Source organism: Electrophorus electricus, chromosome 18 (assembly GCF_013358815.1).
Source record: "Electrophorus electricus isolate fEleEle1 chromosome 18, fEleEle1.pri, whole genome shotgun sequence".
Classification (NCBI taxonomy): domain Eukaryota; kingdom Metazoa; phylum Chordata; class Actinopteri; order Gymnotiformes; family Gymnotidae; genus Electrophorus; species Electrophorus electricus.
This window is the reverse complement of record NC_049552.1, coordinates 2982807-3004003: the sequence shown is the minus strand read 5'-3', so window position 1 is coordinate 3004003 and position 21197 is coordinate 2982807. Positions and strand designations below refer to the sequence as shown.

The 21197-nt window shown below is 45.1% G+C and overlaps 1 protein-coding gene across 3 annotated transcripts in view; it reads right to left on the bottom strand.

Moving 5' to 3' along the window:
• The window catches only part of LOC113578132 (phosphatidylethanolamine-binding protein 4), a 69517-nt gene extending 48889 nt beyond the window's left edge, over positions 1 to 20628 (bottom strand). For all 3 annotated transcript variants that reach the window (XM_027011170.2, XM_027011172.2, XM_027011171.2), the window contains exons 1-3: positions 20559 to 20628; positions 20207 to 20332; positions 19654 to 19780 (exon numbers count right to left, since the gene is read on the bottom strand). In XM_027011170.2, the coding sequence (XP_026866971.2) occupies positions 19654 to 19780; positions 20207 to 20322 (243 nt within the window). In that variant the 5' untranslated portion in view covers positions 20323 to 20332; positions 20559 to 20628. The remainder of the gene's footprint in view (positions 1 to 19653; positions 19781 to 20206; positions 20333 to 20558) is intronic.
• Between the last annotated feature and the right edge of the window lie 569 nt (positions 20629 to 21197).

The following is a 21197-nucleotide window of genomic DNA, read 5'->3' as shown; positions in this document are numbered from 1 at the left end:
CTGTTCACAATGCGCTTTTTAATTACATAAGTAGGTTACATTAGCATGGCTCTGCTCACTGCGTGCATGCATCCGTGAGAGCTGATATGGCAGCTATGATATGATATAGTTTTCTTGTTTGTTTACTTCAAGTGGCCACCAGGTTTCAGGGTACTGACCAAACAAAGTAATGCTGTTGCCATGCAACACCTGTCTGGGATGTTATTTTCTTCATGAATATGCTAATATTGCTTTACATATTACCCTCCCCCACAGCCCCCCCCCAAAAAAAACAACAACAACAAAAAAACAAACAAAAAAACCCACAACTGCAAATTGTTGGCCATAATTTTGTTGAATTATGCCTGGAGTTGGGGTAGAGGAAACTCAGCGCTATCCTACAGAACAGAAACTCCAAACGATGGTCACGGTCAATACATTGTTTATGGGAACCTGCTGAGCTCTTATATTTCTCCTACACAGCTCACACAAGGCCGTATTCTCAAGAGATCAGAGATTGCATACAAAATCAAAATTGATAAAATCAATAAAAAAAGAAAAGCAATAGTTAATACAACCCCCCCATTTCATATTACAGCAGATTCCATTTGCATCTTTATCTATTATTATTATTATTATTATTATATCATTATTATTATTATTATTATTATTATTATTATTATTATTTAGTAGTAGTAGTAGTAGTAGTAGTAGTAGTAGTATTAGCAGTAATAGTAGATATTAGGCACCAATACACCATTGTTCTATGCTTAATGGAAACTATTGCCAGGCTCCACCTTATTCTGGTGACTCCCAGGGCCCCTGGTACTCCCACTGCACACAACATTCTAGTCGTTGAATGCTTAAAACATCATGTGTAAGACAAGTCAAAAAATCTACAGAAAACGCTGAAGTGTGTGTCCCCAGGCTGGCATTACACACGGATGCCCACACATGCATGCACACATGCGCACGAAAAGAAAGAAACACAGAAACAAACAAGAACCAAAATTCTATTAAGGGATTCCTCAAATATCATCAAGAAAAAAAACAAACAACGAAACAAATCTCCCGCAAATTCTTTCAAGGGGTCCCTCAAAGATCGCGCAGAAAAACGAAACCGGACGACAAGGTGTGATGAGCAGACACGCAGTGGAAGCGGCCGCGATTTGTTTAAGATGAAACCACTTGAATATCGGGATGGGATAAATCTGGCATTACAGAGTGTGTTACAAAAAGGCGCACTGCACAGATGGAGTGCGTTTCAGTGGTAGATTGAGACGCGACAACTTGGATACGCTGAATGATCGACACAGGCAGATAATATATGTAAGAGAACAGAGACTCCCTGATAAGCATGTTAAATCTCAGCACTGCCAAGCAGTCAGTGCGCGGACACTGCCAAGTATCTGTGGTAAAGCGCGCGCGCGCGCGCGCACACACACACACACACACACACACACACACACACACACACACACACACACACACACACACAGACACGCGCGCGCGCACACACGCACATTAAAGCAGCGCATTTCACTGCCACTTTCTGAAAGTAATAGAATATGAAGAAAGATTAAATTTCACAGTAAAAAAAACTGCCTAAAGACAATTAAACCAGGTCTATGAAAAGCATCTGATACACAGCCCCTCTCCAGAGGGGTATACTAAATATAAACACACTGAAAATGGGATTTTGTTTGACTTCAGGCAGCTATATGTGGTTACCACGGCAACACTTTTTGTTTTCGATAATACGGGGTTACAGAGAGTAGATCAGAGTCTTGTACAGTATGTTCACATGGACAATCTAGGCGCTGTCAAAACGTGGGCGTCGCACTTTTGCACGCACGTTTCATGCCATCGCGCAAATGGTCGTAATAAATTGTCCAAATTAAGCTCAAGCAATCGGCAGTCTTTGGTAAAGCAGTCGGTAACATCTGAAATAGCTTGTGGTCTTCAAAAGTGCCCAAATCCTGCAAGGAAAAAGTGAACTTCGCACTTGCCAATACCAAAGGAGGTGAACGAGGCAACGCAATCAACCGACTTTCAGCGTGTGGCTCGTAGATGCTAACAGTGGCAAACTGTTAAACTCAGTGATCACATGTACTCTATTTCCATTTCAGAATCATACTTGCTTTCCAATATTAGCTTTGTGGGTGTGCACGAGTGTGTAATTGCACAACCCTTTACTCAGTCGTATGTTATGCTTTACAACATGCTTCTGTGCAACACACGTGCTTACACCTGCTCTTTATTATGTGGTAATTATGACTCAGCTACAGGAAATGGACCTTTGCTAAACCACCAAGCAAATAGGACCACCGAGGAAGTCTTTGTCCATTATCACCGGAACAACTGGAAAGCAAAAGGCTGATGAGTATTTCAGCTCTGAAAACACATGTGTATGCCCTGCTGTCACAACGAGGAACAATGTTGTATCTACTTACACGAAGGGATCAAGTTTAGGAGAGCTCTCCTCTAATGTGCACTAGTTCCTAGCTAGCTTTGAGGAACACGTTTACAGCTAGTTGGCTGGCAGCGTTTGCCACAGGAGTTCGTTTGGTTTTCCTGGTGTTGCTGTCACATGACTCACCCTAACAACTCCCCCAGGGTGAACGTGGTCCAAGCAGGGTTCACCACTGCAGATGAGCACCCCAAAGCTGTGGTTGGGATTTGGCTACGTGACCCATACCCAGGCGCCCCATGAGGGCATAAGCGGTGTTCTCGTTAACGGAAGGTATCAGGGTCCCTCTCCCTTGTCACAGTGTATTAGCAGGCCGACATGTGAACATGTGACGCTACTGTTTGGTTTTTGGTTTTTTGCACAAGGCTGGTAGTTCCGACAGCATGTGGCGGCGGTTCTAACTGTTCCGTGGACGTTTAAATCTGCTGCAACGGTGCCCGCAGTCGGCCGCGCCTCGTGGACAAACAGGGAAACGGCACCAAAGACACCTCAATGGCACTGAAGATCTATGGCCTATGGATCGCTCGCAAAGGAACCACGCCAAAGCAGTAGGCCCCTGTTACCACAACAGGTCGACACGGAGGGGCATGAACAGAAGAAGGGGCGACTCAGCTCGGCACGGCCGGTAGCATGCATCGGGCACACAGATTGCAGAGCCTTCCTCGGCGCAGAGAAAAATCTCCCAAGCTGATTATGACACCTCTCGCGCTAGCCCGGCGGAGCCGCTAAAGCTAACGCCAGAATTCACAGGCACTGCATGTATCAGCGCAGAGCACCACGCTTCTCCTCTCTCCGGCACGATTAATTATGGCTACTGCAGGGTGGCGTGTGATTATGCTAGTGTCATAAAAAAGAATCCACGGTTCCATCCTCCCTGCACCTCTTCTCGTGTGGGAAGATTACGCTGACGGCGTGGTGGACACCAAACAAAACAAAAAAATGCCCTGTCACTGACACGCTGACCAAATAAAAATGTTATTGATAATTGACGGACAAACAGAATGTAGTTTGTGGGATGTTTAGTAAATGAGTGGGAACTGAATATCTGGTTCAAAAGGTCGGAGTGATTGGTTGTGCCACTGCAATGGAAACCTCAGAACATCTCAAAGCTCAGCCATAATGGCCAAGGTTTCGGGGAAAAATGCTTCCCTTTTTCCTGGAAACGCTCCGGCATCTTTGGCCCGCCCGCGTGCGGCGGAGGTTCCGCCGGGGCGTGCGTCGACGTTAGCCACCGAGCAGATGAAGGCGGTCTGCGCCGCTCGCGCCAGCCACCCGTCTGACGAACGGCGCCTCGCCGGTCGCCGAGCGCGAGCGTCAGGGAGCCCTCCGCGTCTCGCCGAGAGCCGGCCTGAGTCGAGACGTCAGAAACACCAGCGTTCGCAGTTCGCCTCAGCCAAGACCAAGGCAGGAACAGATGGAGGCTCGCAGAACATATAATGCATACATTTATACCAGCCTGTGAAACATGGCTTCCTAGGAGGCTGAGAAGAAGGGCGCTATTTTGAGGAGCGCAGCCTGGACGGCGATGCACACGCCCGTTCAATACTGATGTGCAATTAATGCGTCGTAAAGGAGTTAGCAAAATCTGTACCCAGAGAACAAATGCTGTAACAGAAGCTTTATTCCATGGGCGTGTGCGTGTGCGTGTGTGTGTGAGTGTGTGTGTGAGAGAGAGAGACATAAAATAGGACAGATTAGAAAAACAGCACAGTAGAGAAAGAACTATAGAAAACAAGTGGGCAGCAAAGGAGTGGATAAGAGGAGATATATGGTTATATATATAGATAGAGATATATGGTTATATTTATAGATAGAGATATATGGTTATATATATAGATCTCATTGTGTGGTCTGGCGGTAATGATGTCATGGTGAGTGTTATCAGTACGTGTGCAGATTTTATGGTCACTGGGTTTGTCCTTTTCACTGTAGCCAGACGCCCTCTCTGTCCACCGCTCTGATAAAGACACCGCAAACAATCCTGAGACACCAGGCCACACCCTGAAGCAGAGTCCCACAGGTCAGGAAGCGCACCCAGACCCAACCTCCGCCGCGGCTGCGTGTCGACACATACTCCACAGAGGACATGCGTAGGGGAATCAGTCCCTAGAGCCGTGCGTGTGGATGGATGCTATAACCGTCCACGTCTTACCCCGTCTACCACAGATGGTCTTACTCTGGCTTAAAGGGAGCTGTGTGTGCTTCTGCCGTGGGGAATAGGTCACAGGCCATGAAGGCCAGAAATTATACCATGTATATACAGGGTAAAGACGCGAGTCCTTATATACACACACATATCTTACGGCTTAGACATTAAGCTTGACAATAATTTATACAAATTATTTTCAGATCTGTAAGACATCATTTTTTATGTATATAAAAATCTGAAGACGATTCCAGGTCTTTATATATATATATATATATATACATATACATACATACATACATACATACATACATACACACAGTCCTATTCGTGACGCACATATGTCACTTTGACGGCAGTGTCATCCTGCACCTGACACCTTCAGCTTCCCACGTGCACAGGGGACCTCAGAGGCAATGGGCTGATAGCAGCTATAACTCGGATTTACATATACAAAATGCTTTACAGGAGGGCTGTCTATGGGAGCACACACCTACTGGTGATACATTATTGAAGCTTAAAGCGCTACTATAGCAAAATTGGCTGTTTGCTTCTCGAGCTCATCCAAGGTTTCTTTCTGAGGTCTATGCAACAGCTTCGGGTCAATTATATGACTTATTGACACCGACTACATTTCAACTAACTAGCATCTATTTTAGCAGTGCCACCATTTTTTCATTCCTCTGCATAGATTTCTCAAATCTCTCTAATGTCTCACTTTCTTTCTGAAGGTCTCCGCAAATGCCTGAGGTTCATAAACTCCCTGCATTCTCCGAAACATCTGGGACCTGCTTGTCTGTCAAGGCAAGTTACGGGACAATAACCCCAGCCATTTTTCTCAGGGAATAAGGAAAAAATGTGTGTTTTTTAAAAGACTGAATGTGCTCCACAGAAAGCCGCGGAGAGCCGGGATCAGCCTAGCGGCAAACGCAGGCACTCTGCGTCTCGCACTGTGAAAGGGTTACATCCGCATCTCAGGCTGAAAGGGAAAAATGCTCGAGATGCACACGGAGAAGCACAAATCCTGTTGAGCCGCGCTGAGCCGAGATACCCCGCATACTCGCGGCCCTTCAAGGCACAATTAGGATTTTACGGAAGAGATCCACATTCCCGAACACACAGAAAGCCGTCTTTCTCCTCTGCCTCACACCACTGTCGAGTCGAGTCGCCCGCTGCCTCTTGAGGAGGGACCTGGAGCGACTCAGACTTGGACAAAAGAGACCCCAACAAAGCCAAAACCGATCAGAATCAGAGCCCCCGTGTTTTTGGCAGGAGAGGTTGGAAAAAAGGAAAGGTATTTTCGCACCCTTAGCCAGTCGATTCGGTTTAGAGCGGTGTCAGGACGGAGCCTTACCGTCGGGTGATGAAGTTTGTTTTGAGCACATCAAGCAGTGAGACACAGCGCGAGATTAAGAAACAGAAGCGTAGTTAAAGATGTTCTTGGCTGAGAGCTCCCTTCTGCTACTTCAGCTCAAAATGTGCGCCGTTCCGGAGGGCTTCGGGGATATAAAAAATAAAAAATAAACAAACACCTCCACCAATATGCTTCTGCCACTGCAATCAGGGTAAAATTGCAAAATGTTCCCAAAAATTGAAGGAAACTTTTGAAGTTGGTTGGGGGTGGGGGGTGGCATGTTGTTGAAGTAGCAAAGACGCCTTATAAATGCACCCTCAGTCAGAACTGTACAACAGCACAAGCCTGAGGGGAATATTATGAGCTTTACAAATTTCACACCAGTCCTTACTTACATATTCATATTTTTAAAAACCCAGTTCACTGCGGGTGATAGACTAGGAGCACACCCTTACTGCATGTGGGACTGAGAGGTCTTGCACAGCAACATCTATGATTTTATTGTCACTGAATTGCTATAATGAAATGATAAACAATTATCATTCATTTTAATGGTGGTGCATATATAAAAATACATGTATTTATATGCATATGTATTTATGCAAATAAATGTATTCATTTCTGGCAAATCTACTGTATTCTGATTAGTGAAAAAAACCCTATATGAGTTTTTACAGGGTGATCTGTATAGATAAGAGCTTCTGCTCAGTTCTGGATCTGTTACTCATTTAGTGTGTACTGTACCACTAACTTGTTAATTTAAAAGTGACTAATTGGGCCAGATTACAACATGCTGCCACTTTATTTATTGCAGGCTAAACTTGGTGATGTGTTTGTCCGTCGCTGACCTTACAGATCAGCCCAAAGCTGCTTGATAACGAGCGGTCTACTGGATCATGTGTATGCACTACGTTTAGACCAAATTCTGTTTGGTTCTCACAGTCATTCACCTCCAAAAAAACCCGTTCAAAACATTTTATTAGTTTACAAATGATAGTTTACAAAAGTCCTCTCCTTTTGTCAGAGGGTGCAGACTGTAATCTCGTGCTTCATATCTACATAGGGAAACTTTTTCTATGATGAAGTATGCAGAAGTTAAAGTGTTTAGAAAGAGTTTATATGTGGAACAACGCCCCAAGGCAACCATGAGGATGACGAATATTTGCTAGGTGCAGTTTCATCGGTTAATCTTAGGGGTCCACTTTTAAAGGAGGTCAATAACATTACACAAAAAAAGGTGTCAGCGTGTCTCAATGCAAAATCCAAACATTTTAATAATGCTGTTGGCTCATACTAATGAGAATATGGGACAGAGCTAACTACGGTGTGACTCATTAACATACATTCACTGTACAGGGCTGAGCTTTGGTTTCCCATTTTGAAACAACGGTTTTCACATGCGAAAGATTTTCTGCCAGAGTTCGGCGAGTAGGTGGCAAATCTGTCTGCGCATGGATACGTAGAATATCAGACACAAGACAAGTACTGTAATTTCCAGTGTAATCTTGTTAGAAGAAAGAAAAATAAAGCAAAAGCGATAATGGAAGAATGACGCATCTCCTGTTACCCGTACAAGGGAGGAAGCAATATCAATATCAATATCAATATTTAAGATCGAAACAGCCATATCAGTGCAGTGTTAACATCAGACCGCATTAGTAATGACTGCTTGTGAATGGTTAGGCATGCTAGTGTCTGCACATAAGGCCCACTCTTGTTTTGCAAGCAAAATGTTTTGACATTAGACAAATCCGCTATTTATGCATCCAAATATTTGCAAAAAGGGATAAAAATAACTGCAAACTCTCAGTACCATCAGCCAGTTCTGCAGCTACAGACACATATATAATGATTACTGGGCTCGGAACGGTGCTTTCATGTCCCCGATTAATCAAGAATTAGGCCTCGTGCAACTTTGAAAATCTAAAATACATCCTAGTGTCTTTATCCAACCTTATCAACATTCCTGAAATCTTGGGGATGTTTACATTTTGCAACCCTGGAGAAATACCAGCATGGGCACACCAGTGGTGCAACAGTTAGGGAGCAGCTTCACAGGCAATGCAACCCCAACCAACAAACAACAAACAAACAAACCCCAAACCCTCTTAGGCAGGTACACCGAGAGCTTGAGCATAGGGAAAGTACAGACTTCTGCCCACTGGTCCTCTCGTCTGAGACACAGAATGTCCACGCGGCGTTCCAAGCCCCGGTGCATTGTGGGGGAAGAGAAACAGTAGAGCACCTCGCTCACTTCAGGCTAATGCAAATGACTTTAATATGTTAAGAAGATTAAAGTGGATAAATGTCTAGATACATTTTTTTTTTAAGCCACATAAACCTTTAGTGTTTTTGTTTTGGCGAGGGGAGGGGACGGGTATACGTGAGTCAGTTTCGGATGATCGACGCAAACCCACTGAAACGCGACGAGATTGGCTGAGAGAAATTAAGGCTTATTCAGGATTTTGCGTTTTAAGCTTCTTGGATGTAAGATCGTCCCACTTGTTTCCAAGCCTTGAGACAAGAGAAAAGCTCTCGCCAGAGCAGAGTCCCAGTCTGCTATCTTCACCCTTCCCGTCCGGAATTAGGCCTGCCTCTCTTCCTCGTCTTTTGGCAAAGTGGCCTTAAAAGGCGATGGACGTGCACTGAAGAACTTTTGCCGTCCTCTTCCCAAACTGGCTGCACGTGCAGGTCTGAAGATCTTCAGAAATAGGGGCAACGTCCATAATTTCTGGCTCCTGTAACCTAGAAGGTTTAGCAATTTATGAGGCTCAAATAAACTTAATAAAAGCTATTTTTATTGATTGAATTTTCTTTGGGCAAAAAACAGTGGTTCACTCAGCAGGTCTCAACCTGAGATTTATTTTGCAAAGCAGTCCACTGGTAACGGCTGCTGGGAAGGGGGCACTGGAGAAGTCTCATGACGATGATGCCGTGCTGGAAATGTGCAAGCGTGAAAAACAGGAAAGAGAAATGGAACAGAATAACACGAAGGGATTAAGGAATGATTTGCATAACCTTCCCAACGCTTTGCGGGATCAGAGAGATGACGAGGACACGATGACTGCTCCGTCTTATCACGGACCACATTCTCTACAGGGAACAAAGGCAGTCAAAATCAATTGGAGTTCGTTTATATATATATATATATATATATATATATATATATATATATATAAAAAAAACTAAGGCAAGACGGCTCCACGCACGCATCTCGGCCACACTCGAAGACAAACGCGACGAGTTTGACGCCGCGTCTCTGAGCCGACACTCGAGTAACTTGTTGATGACGAGCGGCGGACAGACGACCTGTAGTCTCATTCGGCGGCCTGTCAAGACAGGGTTCCCTTGGTGAACAAAACAGTGGGGACTGGTTAAAATCGCAGATAAAAAAAAAAAAATATATATATATATATATATATATATATAAACTTTATAAACTTTGGTGTCAAAAGTTGTGCAAATCTTTCTTTAATTCTCATTAGCGGAAAAATACGCTGTTGGGAAATACGGCCAAGGAAACCTTTCACATCAGCATGAGACTGACTACAATCTCTCATACTTGGACCAGATAAATAATGTGTTCTAGCAATATGATTACACATGGCTAATTAAAACATATTGTCCTGTCAAAAAACTGCACCCACAAAACTACTGCTCTGCCAAATCTCTCTTTGTGATCACTTCCTACTGCCCCCCACTCGCTTCATTTATGCAGAATAACAATATCAATGCCAGAGCCACAAAAATGTTGACAGCACACGAGGGCCAGGGAGCCATAAAGAGCCAGGAGATCTCCCAGGGTTCACGGAGGCAGGTGAATCAGAGACCAGAGGAACGGGAGACGGAGCCACTCAAAACACTCCAAATAGGAAAGGAAAGATTCCATAACCCTTTATAACCTGCTAATAACAAGGCATGACATCAAAGTGTCAGAATGAAACATCAATTTTCAGACAACAGAGCAATCCACTATGATAAAGCCCCGGGGACGTCCGTTCGGACAAAGCCCCGGGGACGTGACAGCGCGCCAGTATCAGAGGCGGCAGCAGACTGGAGGCATGCTCGCCTGTGGACACAAGAAAACTCTTTTAAAAGCGGATTGGGCAGAACCCCCCCAAACAGCTTGAAGCCGGGTGACATTTTGTCCTCATTTCAGCAACAGTTCTGCCAGATATGAGCCATCATCTCCAGTTAACGCAAGTGTTAATTACTAAGGCAGCCTGAGCCTGGCTCCGCATACTCCACGCCGAAGCGATCCTCCAGCAAGCGCCCGACACTTCCCAGGCCCCGTATAAATAGAAATTTAATTTCTGTATGTTTATCCTCACATCCACAGTAGCAAAGGCATATTTCCGTGCAAACGGAATATTGCTTCCCCGAACTTCGAAGCGCCCTTCAGTCTCGAAGTGCCTGAAGACCTAAAGCAGCGTGTTCACTATGATGAGGTCTGAGCTGATGTTGACAAAGACAGAGAGGTTAAGTACAGGTTATAGTCTTTCTGCGCTCTCAGTAGTCGTACTGTCTCCCTCATTAGTCTCGGCTGCTGGTAATAACCAAGGAGAAGTACAGTAGATATTAGAAAGTACAGCTTTAGGTTCAAATTGCGTGGAAGAATTGGTTGTTATAGAGGAAATCTCATTCAATATGGCAAGTATTCACGTGAATGTAATCGGACACGGCACACCACGGATTTTAAATTGAGTGGGCATACATTTTTAATACGGTTCACACACTATTGTTTTACAATAAGTCTGAGTTACACCATCATAAAATTTCATGATTGCTCAAGTGTGCATGAAGCACTCTCCTGTTTTGCGTACAATTGCTTCCTTCTGGCGAAACAACAAAATCAGAAGCTGTAATTAAATTGAGCCAAGAGTGCAGTTTTGTGCAAATTTCCTTGAGGAACACAAAATTATAATACATTAAATAAACATGAAACAAACCTCAGTAATTAAACCTAATAACTGTACTTTCGCTTTTTCTTCTACCCGTGTTTCCTAGAGGTTAGCAGCTACCTTTGCATCCTGGTTCAGCCTTGCCCAAGCAGTCAGACCATCCAGCAGGTCTACCTCCCACAAATCTGTTCACCTACAATTAATTTCATTAGTCCATAAAGCATGGGAATGCGTACCAGAGTCCAACAGAATCGTAATTCTGACGGCACTCACCCAAAATAAAATAACTCTGGCCACATAGTCTCGGTTCGACCGGGTAGAGAGTCACTCTGACTGCGTGCACACTCAACTTGCCCTGCTGTGCCTTCCTGTAAATGGCTCTCTGTCTAATAAAATCTATCACATAGCTCCGTTTCAGACTGGCAGCATGGTCAGCAAGTGAATGCTAGCGAAAGCAAGAAAGGACAAACAAAAAGAGGCATCAAAACATTTCAGACAAGAAACAACGTGCACTCTGATGTCGAGGACAGGAAGGAATTACCAACACGCTTTAAGGTCAGAGAAAATGTCTGCCAATGCATTTGAAAAATAAAACGGCAAGCAAAGCTGTGCAGCGTTTGCTTGGTCAAGCTGGCCTCGTCAACTGTCATCCCTCCATGCTGGTGACAAGCTGCTAATGCTAATGAAATAAAGACCACTATAATTCAAGAGGGCTTTGGGAAAGGATATACAATGAAGTGGGGTTGATTTTTTCAAATCATTAACAGTATATTAGTGTTGCACTCACTTCGTTGGCTGGCACTTCTTTGATAACCCCGCCCCTCGACTTATTCCATATCATACCTTTTGCGATTATATTTGAACGTATTAAAAACAACCCACCACTCAGCAGCCCCCACTGCTAGGTTTTTTATGAGTGTTTTTTCAGAACAATTCATGTTTTAGGTCCAGAAAGTAAGAATCACCCTCCAGATTTTGCTCCGGTTGGCTGGCTTTGCTAATTAGCTCAAGCCACCAGGTGCAATTAACATTAATCAGTAAAATGAACCAGGAGACAGAAAAAGCCCAGCGAGACTCAACTGTCCAACGTGAACCTTTAGAACTCTGGGGCTTATGGGAAGGAGATCATACGAGATGATGGACAGCAGGGACGCAAAGGAGGAGGTCAGAAGATGGGCAACGGCGGGAGAGCTCCAGGGAAGGAGAGATGTGAAAAGGGAACTGGTGATAGAGGGCAAAAGTTCAAATGTTACTGGTACGAGGAACCTCAGTGTGGCTCCAGCTTTCCTGGTGACCCCACTCGCAATTCGGTCAGTGGGGTTTGGGGGAGGGGGGCTGGAGTGCACTGGGGGGACTCGGTAAGGCGAGCCCATTTTCGCAGCGAACAAACTGCAGCAAATACTCGGTTCCTATGTTCCTATGCCTCAGGAATCCGCAAACAGTGGGCGCCGTTGGGGATGGGTATTTCTGCAACAATTAATAATCAATTGTGCACCTCTAGCAAGTGGTGCGCCGGGTTTCGGCAGGTTTGGAGGCGGCTGGGAGAATAACGAAGCCGGAACAAATGGGGCGCAGGGTGAGCGTCACACAGTTATTAGAAACAGGGAGGTTAGAGCGAGAAAAGACAGAATCTATGACTCTCTCCTAAATGAGCTCCTGTAATCCAGCATGTGGGAAAAACACCCGCCCACTGACAGCAGATTTACTATCAGACAGACGTCACATAACGTACTTCATTCACAAGCCTGATCTCAGAGGAGCTGAAGCACAGGACGCACGGCTTGGCTCACGAACACCTTCAGGCCTCCTGGTACACGCAGGCCTGTAGATCCCCGGTGCCGACCTCTCCTAGTAAATCACGCATTTCCATTGTTTGCTCTAAAAGATCACTCGTAATTTCTCCATGTTCAGCCCAACCACCCCCACCACAATGACAAACTGAGGACAGGCCTCCCAAAAAGACAAAAAAAAAACTATTTTAAATAATCAAACAACCTCCATTCCTTCTCCTCAAATCCTGCTTTCTTCCTCTATTGTTTTCGGGAGGGCCGACAGCAAAAGACCCTTCAGGAATCCTGCATGGGTGGACGTGTGGGCTTTCCCTGGGAAAGACACGCAGGGTCTTCCGGAAAGGAACCCCACCCTCGGATGGCAGATAGCGCGGTGCTACACCGTGCCAGTGCCAAGGCTGGCGTGGGTGAGCGGGCAGCGCTGCGCAGAGACGACTAGCAGCCGTGGGCACTGCCAGGCTTAGCGATGAAGATGCCGCCCCGTCCTCATCACAGGCAGTGCGGGCGAGAAAAAGAGAGAGAGAGAAGAATGCAGAGATTCACCAAAACGGAAAAGAAAAACTGCGGTTGGGGGGGGGGGGTCCTCACATTCAAATCCGCTCTCCGTACGCCCCCACGCAGGTTTAAGCAGAGCATACAAAATCATTCACACACACACACACACACACACACACACACAGAGAGAGAGAGAGGGAGAGAGAGAGGGAGAAAGAGAGAGAGGGAGAGAGAGGGAGCAGTTATTACCAACGCGGTAAGCATGCTCAGGAGATCACATCCAGGCAGCTCTAATCACGGTAATGAGGTTTAAAAACATCGCACTCATCTCGTCTAAGCTCCAAATAAAACAACAGAACTTCCTGCTTGAGCCGCCGAGGTTTTCAGAAACTCGGAAGCCAGAGGAACGCTTTCAACAGCCCTGAGGGACCGGCGCCCAAAAAAAGTTAACACGATTTCACTTAAAGGCAGCGTCATGTTGTATAGTGCGATCAAGCAGAACTGGAGAGGATGAGAGGGTAGAGGGGAAAAAACCCCCAGCTCAGAGCTCTCGAGTTCTGACACTTCTAAAGGCTGGCACATCGGAGCCGCGCTTTCAGCAGGGAACTGATTTGTACCAGCAATCACAGTTCCACATCATACAAACTGCGAGTTTGTGTGTGTTTCATAATAAACATGGAGGCAACTCGCTGTGGATGCTGTGATCCTGGACCAGAGCAGAGCCGGTAGCTTCTGGCTGCAGGGTAACGCTCCGTCTTAAAGCCAGTCGGACTGGCCCGTTCTTTGCGCGCGCGGTAACGCGAGGATCCCTCACTGCATTTTCCAAATGTTAACCAATGCCGGTGTCCATCAGCTCCTGACCAGCCCATCTAGTTACAATATTCCTGCAATACACATATTTTTTCGTGCGCTTCAGGCATCACGACAAAGGTCAGACGTTTCTGAGAAATGTTCTGTGATTAATTTAATGAATCAGATTTGCGTGACCCAAACAACCAACTGGTCTGTAATGTGGTTTAACACATCACAGTTGCAATCTGTAGAATAATATTTGAGAAACTGCTGTACAGTGCAGCCGTAGAGCAGGTTCTGTTCCGGTGCCCTTACCTACACAAGGTTCCTGAGAACATTCCGGCACTGGCTCATCCAGGTGTCCGTTTCTGATTTGGTATATTATTTACACATTTCTGTTCACCTCCAGCAATACTCTTCAAATTGGAACATGTGCCCTCCGGCACGGTTAATTTACAAAAATCAGACACTATTCAAGTATTCCAAGTCCTGAACTAACACTGGGAAATGTTCAGCAGTAAACCCCACTTTAAGGTCTAATTTCCATCTACATTTATTATTATTATTATTATTATTATTCTTTTAAGACGAGGGTCTAATCGATGCTAGTCCATGTCACTTTGATTATGCACATAAAAGAATAAAGAAAACCAAACCAACAAACATCCATATGGCCATACAAACAGACACAGAACAACAAATTTCTGAAGGCTAATCACAAACACAAAGGCTGCGAGGACGTGGCCGATCGCTCTGTGATTCACATCACAGAGTCAGAGGGCTGTGAATTCACAGTCAGCTATAAGGTGGCGGTGGGCGCCCGCAGTAAACAAACATTTCAGCGCAGCACGCAGTCGCGTTTCTGTTACACAAGCATCCTTCCCGCAACCTCTGCAGGTTCTGCTCGCCCTACAGTCCGGCAGGGCACCGCCCCGCTGCACAGGTGAGCCTGGACGCGAGACGGGAACTACTGCAACGCTTGTGGCAACTACCATGGAGGTGAGACAGACAGACAGAGACAGACAGACAGAGAGACAGATGGACAGAGAGACTCTATTGCTAGGAAACCATCTTCTCCTGACGCAAAGTCAGAAAGTGCGACAGAGACGCGGGATAAAAGCCGTCTCGTGCATGTTCCTTCCCGCGCGCGTTCTCGGCACCCTTCCCGCACGCTGTGCGCAAATGTTCCTGGGTCGCACGACTGGTCATCACTCTTAGTGCCTCTGAATGCACTAAAATGGTGCACATATGCTTGTTGTCACCATTTTGAACAAAAAAACCCAAAATGTCTATATAACCAATGTGAGAAAAAGGGCCAACTGACAAAAGTCATTTTTATTATTCTCATGCGTCAAAGATATTTGAGGATCTGAAACATGGCACTGGTGGAACACCACAAGTGTTGGTACACAGTATGCTGCCAATTATCTGTTCTCCAAACTGAGAACATGTGGTATCATTGCAAGAGACAAACCAAGAGATTTTAACAAGGATTTAACGCTTTATCCAGCCTGTTCAGAACTCCACACACACACACACACACACACACACACACACACACACCATTTACTATTGTTTTTCTGGCATACAACTGAACCTGCGAGAGTTCACACCACCCAATGTAAGGGATTTTACAAAAGGGTTTACCAATGCTTCTCAGAAGTTACAGCTCAAGGGTTAAACGGCATGAAAGAGACGGCAGGTGATGGAACGCCGAAAGCTGGAGATATTTAAATAGTTCGCCAAGCACAGTGTCCACTCAGATATAACAAAATGTTAAAGAATAACTGACATTTTTGGCAAATAACTGTGCTTTACCTGTTTGACATGTAATAAATACATGAAGTGACACAGGCCTTTATACGAGAAACTGGCCCCAGCTGCACATGTTACGCAATGGAAATGAAAGAATATTCCAGAAAAAAAAGGCATATCATTCCTTGCCGCGAATATACAACTACCTATTTGCTTGACAGTCATTAAATGGTGGATTGTGAATATCTGACTTCGAATTGCTTTTAAAAAAATTGTTACTGCTGGAGTGCCTTATTACCTCTGAAGTAGAGTTGAGGACTGTCGTTAACTTGGAAAGAACCACATAGCATTGACAAGCAGTGCTTAAACCATACTGCAGTCTTCAGATCCTGCTCTCCACCACCTATGGTTGAATGAGACATGAATTTCCTGCAAGGATCTGCAAGGATTTTTTGTACATCCAGTCCAGCCGAAACACTTATTCAGTCAAATTTTTGCCTAATTATACATTAGGCTAAAATTCTTTCAGTGAAATGATGAGAAAGTACTGTAACCATGGAACCATTAATAAAGCTGTGTCTAAAAATAAAATACAGACTCACAGACTCAATGCGCTTGCTCAATCTGACTTTTTTTGAGATTCAGAACTGGTTTTCTTCGACAGTATTATCCTACCATGTTCTCACCAAATGTTAATTCATTAGTCATCGACAGAGCCTGTTAAACAAACAATTCCCAGGTAGTCTGAGACTCCAGACACTTGCTGAAAGTCCACGCTGCCCGAGTCAGGATGGCAGCTCCACCCGTCCTGTCTGCCCTCTGCCACCAGGCCCCAAGCCTCGCTCTCTGCGCTACCTCCTTTTTTATTATCCTTCGCCGCGTTCACGTTCCGTCAATTAGAAGAGCGAAAATCAGTCAGCGATTTGCTCCCAGTGTGAGATCCAAATCGTCTGCCACTGTGAGCCACAGGACACCAGCCCGTCACGGAGAGGACACCTGCTACCTGCTCTTTTCAGAGAGACCTCTTTATATAGATTCAGTTCATTTTCTTACGATAATTTCTAAAAACCAACAAGAGCCGACTTCCCGCCAAACCACGCCAGGTTTTTATTAAACCACGCCAGTGTTCCGCAACCTTTTAAACCTCAGTTTGGCTTCTCGCTGTAACTTCAAAAGGTCCCCGGCACGCGGTTCGAAGAATTTGTTGCCGGTCCGACGGGAACGGGGAGGAACGTTAGGTGGAGTACGTTCAGGATTGGCAAACAGCATGCGTGGACCAACGTGCCCCAACGACGCATACCCCATACCCCTTGCTGTGCGATTCTCCACATCCTAAAACGTCACCCCACCCAGCTGCTCCCAAGTCAAATAATAGCACGACGCGCATTCAACACGTTCAATAACGGACCAATAAACGTAGGCAGCAATTAAAACGCGAGCTGGTCCGGCGTGCATAGACACTAACGCAATTTCACGCTGTTATCATCTAAACATATCACGCAGATTAGAGCCAATGTACAGTAATGGGGAGCTGTATAAGGTGGACAGTGAAACCCATTACTTTGATGGCACTATTGTGATTTCCAAGCGCATCACAATATCATAAAAGCTCTCTCAGAAAATCAAGTGAAAATCAGGTTCATGTCATGTGGAGGGTTCAGCCATTACTTCGAGAGCTGAGAGGGAAATCTGTTGTTTAGCGTGGCTCTTTGCTTTTGTTTTGGCTAATGAAAGCCCATCGAGAGGCGGACACGCTGGACCACTGCCCATTCCACTCCGCTTCAATTACCCAGCATGCCTTCGGCAGGGTAATGAGGTGGGTGTCGCCGTGGGGGCAAAGCGGCGGGCCAGTGACCGCTGCACGGCCACTTGGCCTCTCGTTTCCGTAGTGACCAAGTGCCAGTTGGAAGGGTTCAGAGGGTGGAGGACTGAAAAAGACGAGGAACAACAGGGAGGGAGAGAGAGAGACCTACCGCAGACCGGAGAGCTTTGCAGGCTGACTGCAAAGCTCGCGCGCGGCCGCGTGGCAGTCCTCCAGCTACCGTATGTTTTCATAAGAGTCAGGCACAAGCGCGGGGACAAGGGCAGTGAATCGGGTTTCAAAGCCCGCTAAATAAAGTTGGTATTGATTTAATCTAACGCGTAATCCGTTTTGCTGTCTGACACCAAGTCCAGCAATAAAAGACACTCATGTAGGGCAGCATAACGGATAATACGGCCATACATCAGTTGCGGTTTAGGGGACATTAGGGCGATAGATCATCTTCAAGCCAGACTGCTTAGCTACGGAATTTATAAACTAGCTTCTAAAACTTATATGGCTTTCACTTTTAGTTTCGATTTATAGGTACAGTGCGGCACTTTTACAGTTCTCTACTAAAAAAAGGTTATTTTCATTTTTTTTTAAAGTTTACTACAGGCTGAACTGGTGACCAAAACAAGCAGCGTCCATGATTTATCCGACGATGAGTACGCGACATTTCCCGCGCCGTTCAACTTATTGTCCCGCACCGGTGTGAAAAGGCCCGTCTGATGGAGCCGTTAAATATTAAAATGGCCCGGCCGGAGCTTTATATCATCTCCTGTCGGACGCCATTTGAGCTCTGCATGTTGCGGAACTGGAAACGTTTCGCAGCGTTTGTTTTCCACATTGCTGTTTGGACACCGGGGCGTAAGAAGTGCTGCACACAGACAAACCTGCGCGAGACGCGGTGACGCTCCAGACGCGTGCAGGGGAAGCGACTCGCTCGAGACGCTCTGGCACGAGGCCATTAAATTCATGCATTTTTTGGACAGGCCTACCTCGTGCTACAGCGCGCATCACCTGTAAACACCATCCTTGCAACCCCCCCCCCCCCCCCCCACATTTGCATGTAAAGGTTCCCACGTGATCACAAACTCAAATTAAAGCCTTTGGAGACACTGATCTTTTTATGCATTTTTCTATTTCTTTTATATCCCTATTTGTTTAATGTTTTAAAAGACATTACGTTGTGTTTGATTTTGCCACTAGGGGCAAGCGCTTTCGTGAGCGAGCACTAGCTCGCCACAGCACGCAGCGCGCGCGGTGCAGACTCGGACATGACCATCCATTTGCCGCACGACTTGGAAAATGAACCCAATAATTAATAACAGTGTGACTTAAAAGCACTTAAAGCTGCTGGCTTTGCCTATTTAGCTTTAAATGATATGTGTTCACGGATCCAAGATCTGGCAAAACTGTCTTCAAACATTTCTTAGTAATCTTGAATAAAAAGGTTGTGAATCGACCGGGAGTGGGGTCAACAAGGTATGTGAATTTCATCAGCAAGAAGTCTGTATGATTTCCCATACCTTTGTGTCTTGTATATAAATAATTCAATAGAATAATAATTTTAAAAAATCCAAATGCATAGACTCTGTTGAAATGTATATGGCATTTAAGCATATTGCTATTTAGATTTAACAACTTTCAAAAATCATGAATAAAATTCCATACAGTATTATCCGAAATTAAAGTCCACAAGGAAAAATCAGAGATCACAAAAATCCTAATTACCATAGCTATATGTTTAAATCTCATAAATTAATGATAATTAATACAATTTTAATTAGAATGTCATTATAAGTACCAGGACTCGCTTTTATGTGACAGAACTGAACACAAGCTGAAAACATGCACTCGTCGGTTGAAGATCTCCAAGGCCCTGCAAGATGTGCAGGGTTCAATTGCACGAGTAATGGAGTACTCGTGCCACCTTCTGGACAGATTATGATATAACCAGGTACGGATTCCTTTTTTAATTTATCATTCTTATATTTCAAAAAACTTTAGGCGCGCCTTTCTATAGAACTTTTTTTTTTTTTTTTTTTTTTTTTTTTTTTGCGTCTGAGACGTATTCAGATATATCCTCAAAGCCCAACCAGGTAAAAACAACAAGTACCACACAAAGCTCGTGTCCGCGTGCGCATCTGGAGCGGCCTCGTCTTACCTGGTCAGCGCTCGTGAGCTGCACATCAGGTGCTGCCCATTCCATACTGATCCTCTCTCTGACGTCTTTGGGGATGACCAAGCAGGAGCTTATGTCCAGACCAGGATAGCGTAACTCCAACCCTCCGCTAACAGAGAAAGACATCATCACTTCATAGACCTCGCGACCGGCCGCCGTCACGTTTTTTTCAGGCGACTTCAGCCATAAATCTCGACACAGTAGGTCAGCCGTCATTGTGCATGGGGAAGCCAGGACAGGCAGAACATATGGAAACGGTCGCAGGACTAGCTGGCAGAGAGTGAGCTTGGGAATCGGTAAGCATGGTGAGTGGGTTTGGAGTGGGACCCGCTAGCACCCATGACTCAGTTCTTTGAGGGAATCCTACACATCCTACAAAGACACGAGGCGGAACTGGAAAGCCTACATGCCCGAATATCTAACCTCACCCATCTGTGGACATTTAAGAGAGATTCACTGTTAGCACAGGCCTATGCCATCTAAACTCAAGGAAGGTGCTTGTTTTGCTGGGTAACCTGTATTATATAAACCTTACTTGCAAAAGTCTTTGTCCTCAAGGCTCAGCTCCTCGCGGGTCGTTGTTCCTCTGACGTTTTGGTGTGTGCCGAGGATGCACGCGAGCGCAAGAAGGCATATGGTCGACGAATTCATCTCAACAGGACTAAAGCAAGAGGCAGTGCAAATGGTGAATATAAACTATACTGCATGGAGGAATTCTCCCAAACACTGTTTTATTTCGTTGTTTCTTTCAAACCAAGCTTTTTTTTTCTTTTCTTTTTTTTTTTTTTTAATATTATCTACCTACACTTGACATATAGTTTAAACCGTGGCAGTGGACACAGAATATTAAAAATATCGTACTTTTCTAGCTGTTAAAAGTAGTTTACCTGGAAATTCACGAACGTGTGTAAGAGCCGGACTTCCCAGAACAAACTGGTCCGTCGAATGACAGGTGAGCCACTGAACTAATATATCATATTACAGTGTTTAATTTGGGAAACTAGGCCTTCACCCGACACGACCCATTCCCGTTTATTGGCTAGGCATATTTGCGCCTAATCCGACTGGTCGTAATACGTGTCAATCATTGGCGATATGTTGGGTTTGGCGTGCCAGCGCGAGGCCTGTCTCGAGTTAGAACCGTGGCATCATACAGCTCGTGCAGATAGCGTTCTAGACGTTTTTGTCGTGCAGACAATCTGAAACCCAACTGTTGCCTCCAGAACAATTTCGTTTCTCTTCACTTACCCCCACTGATAGAAACCCGCGTTGCAAAGATGAGCAAACTTTTAAGCAACATTGTTTATGCAGTGTAGCGCATTTTTGACAGGAATTTGTTTTATGCGGTATTAACCTGCATTGCTGGATAAGTTATCTTGAGTTAGCAGATGCAAAGTCATGTGTAGTAAATGTATTAGGCCCGAAGCACAGAGGTCGCATCAGTGAAAAAGAAAAAAAAAATTACATTGTTTTAAAAAATATTTCACAAATACATAGACAACCTGCTCGCTGTCTGTAAGGGTTAT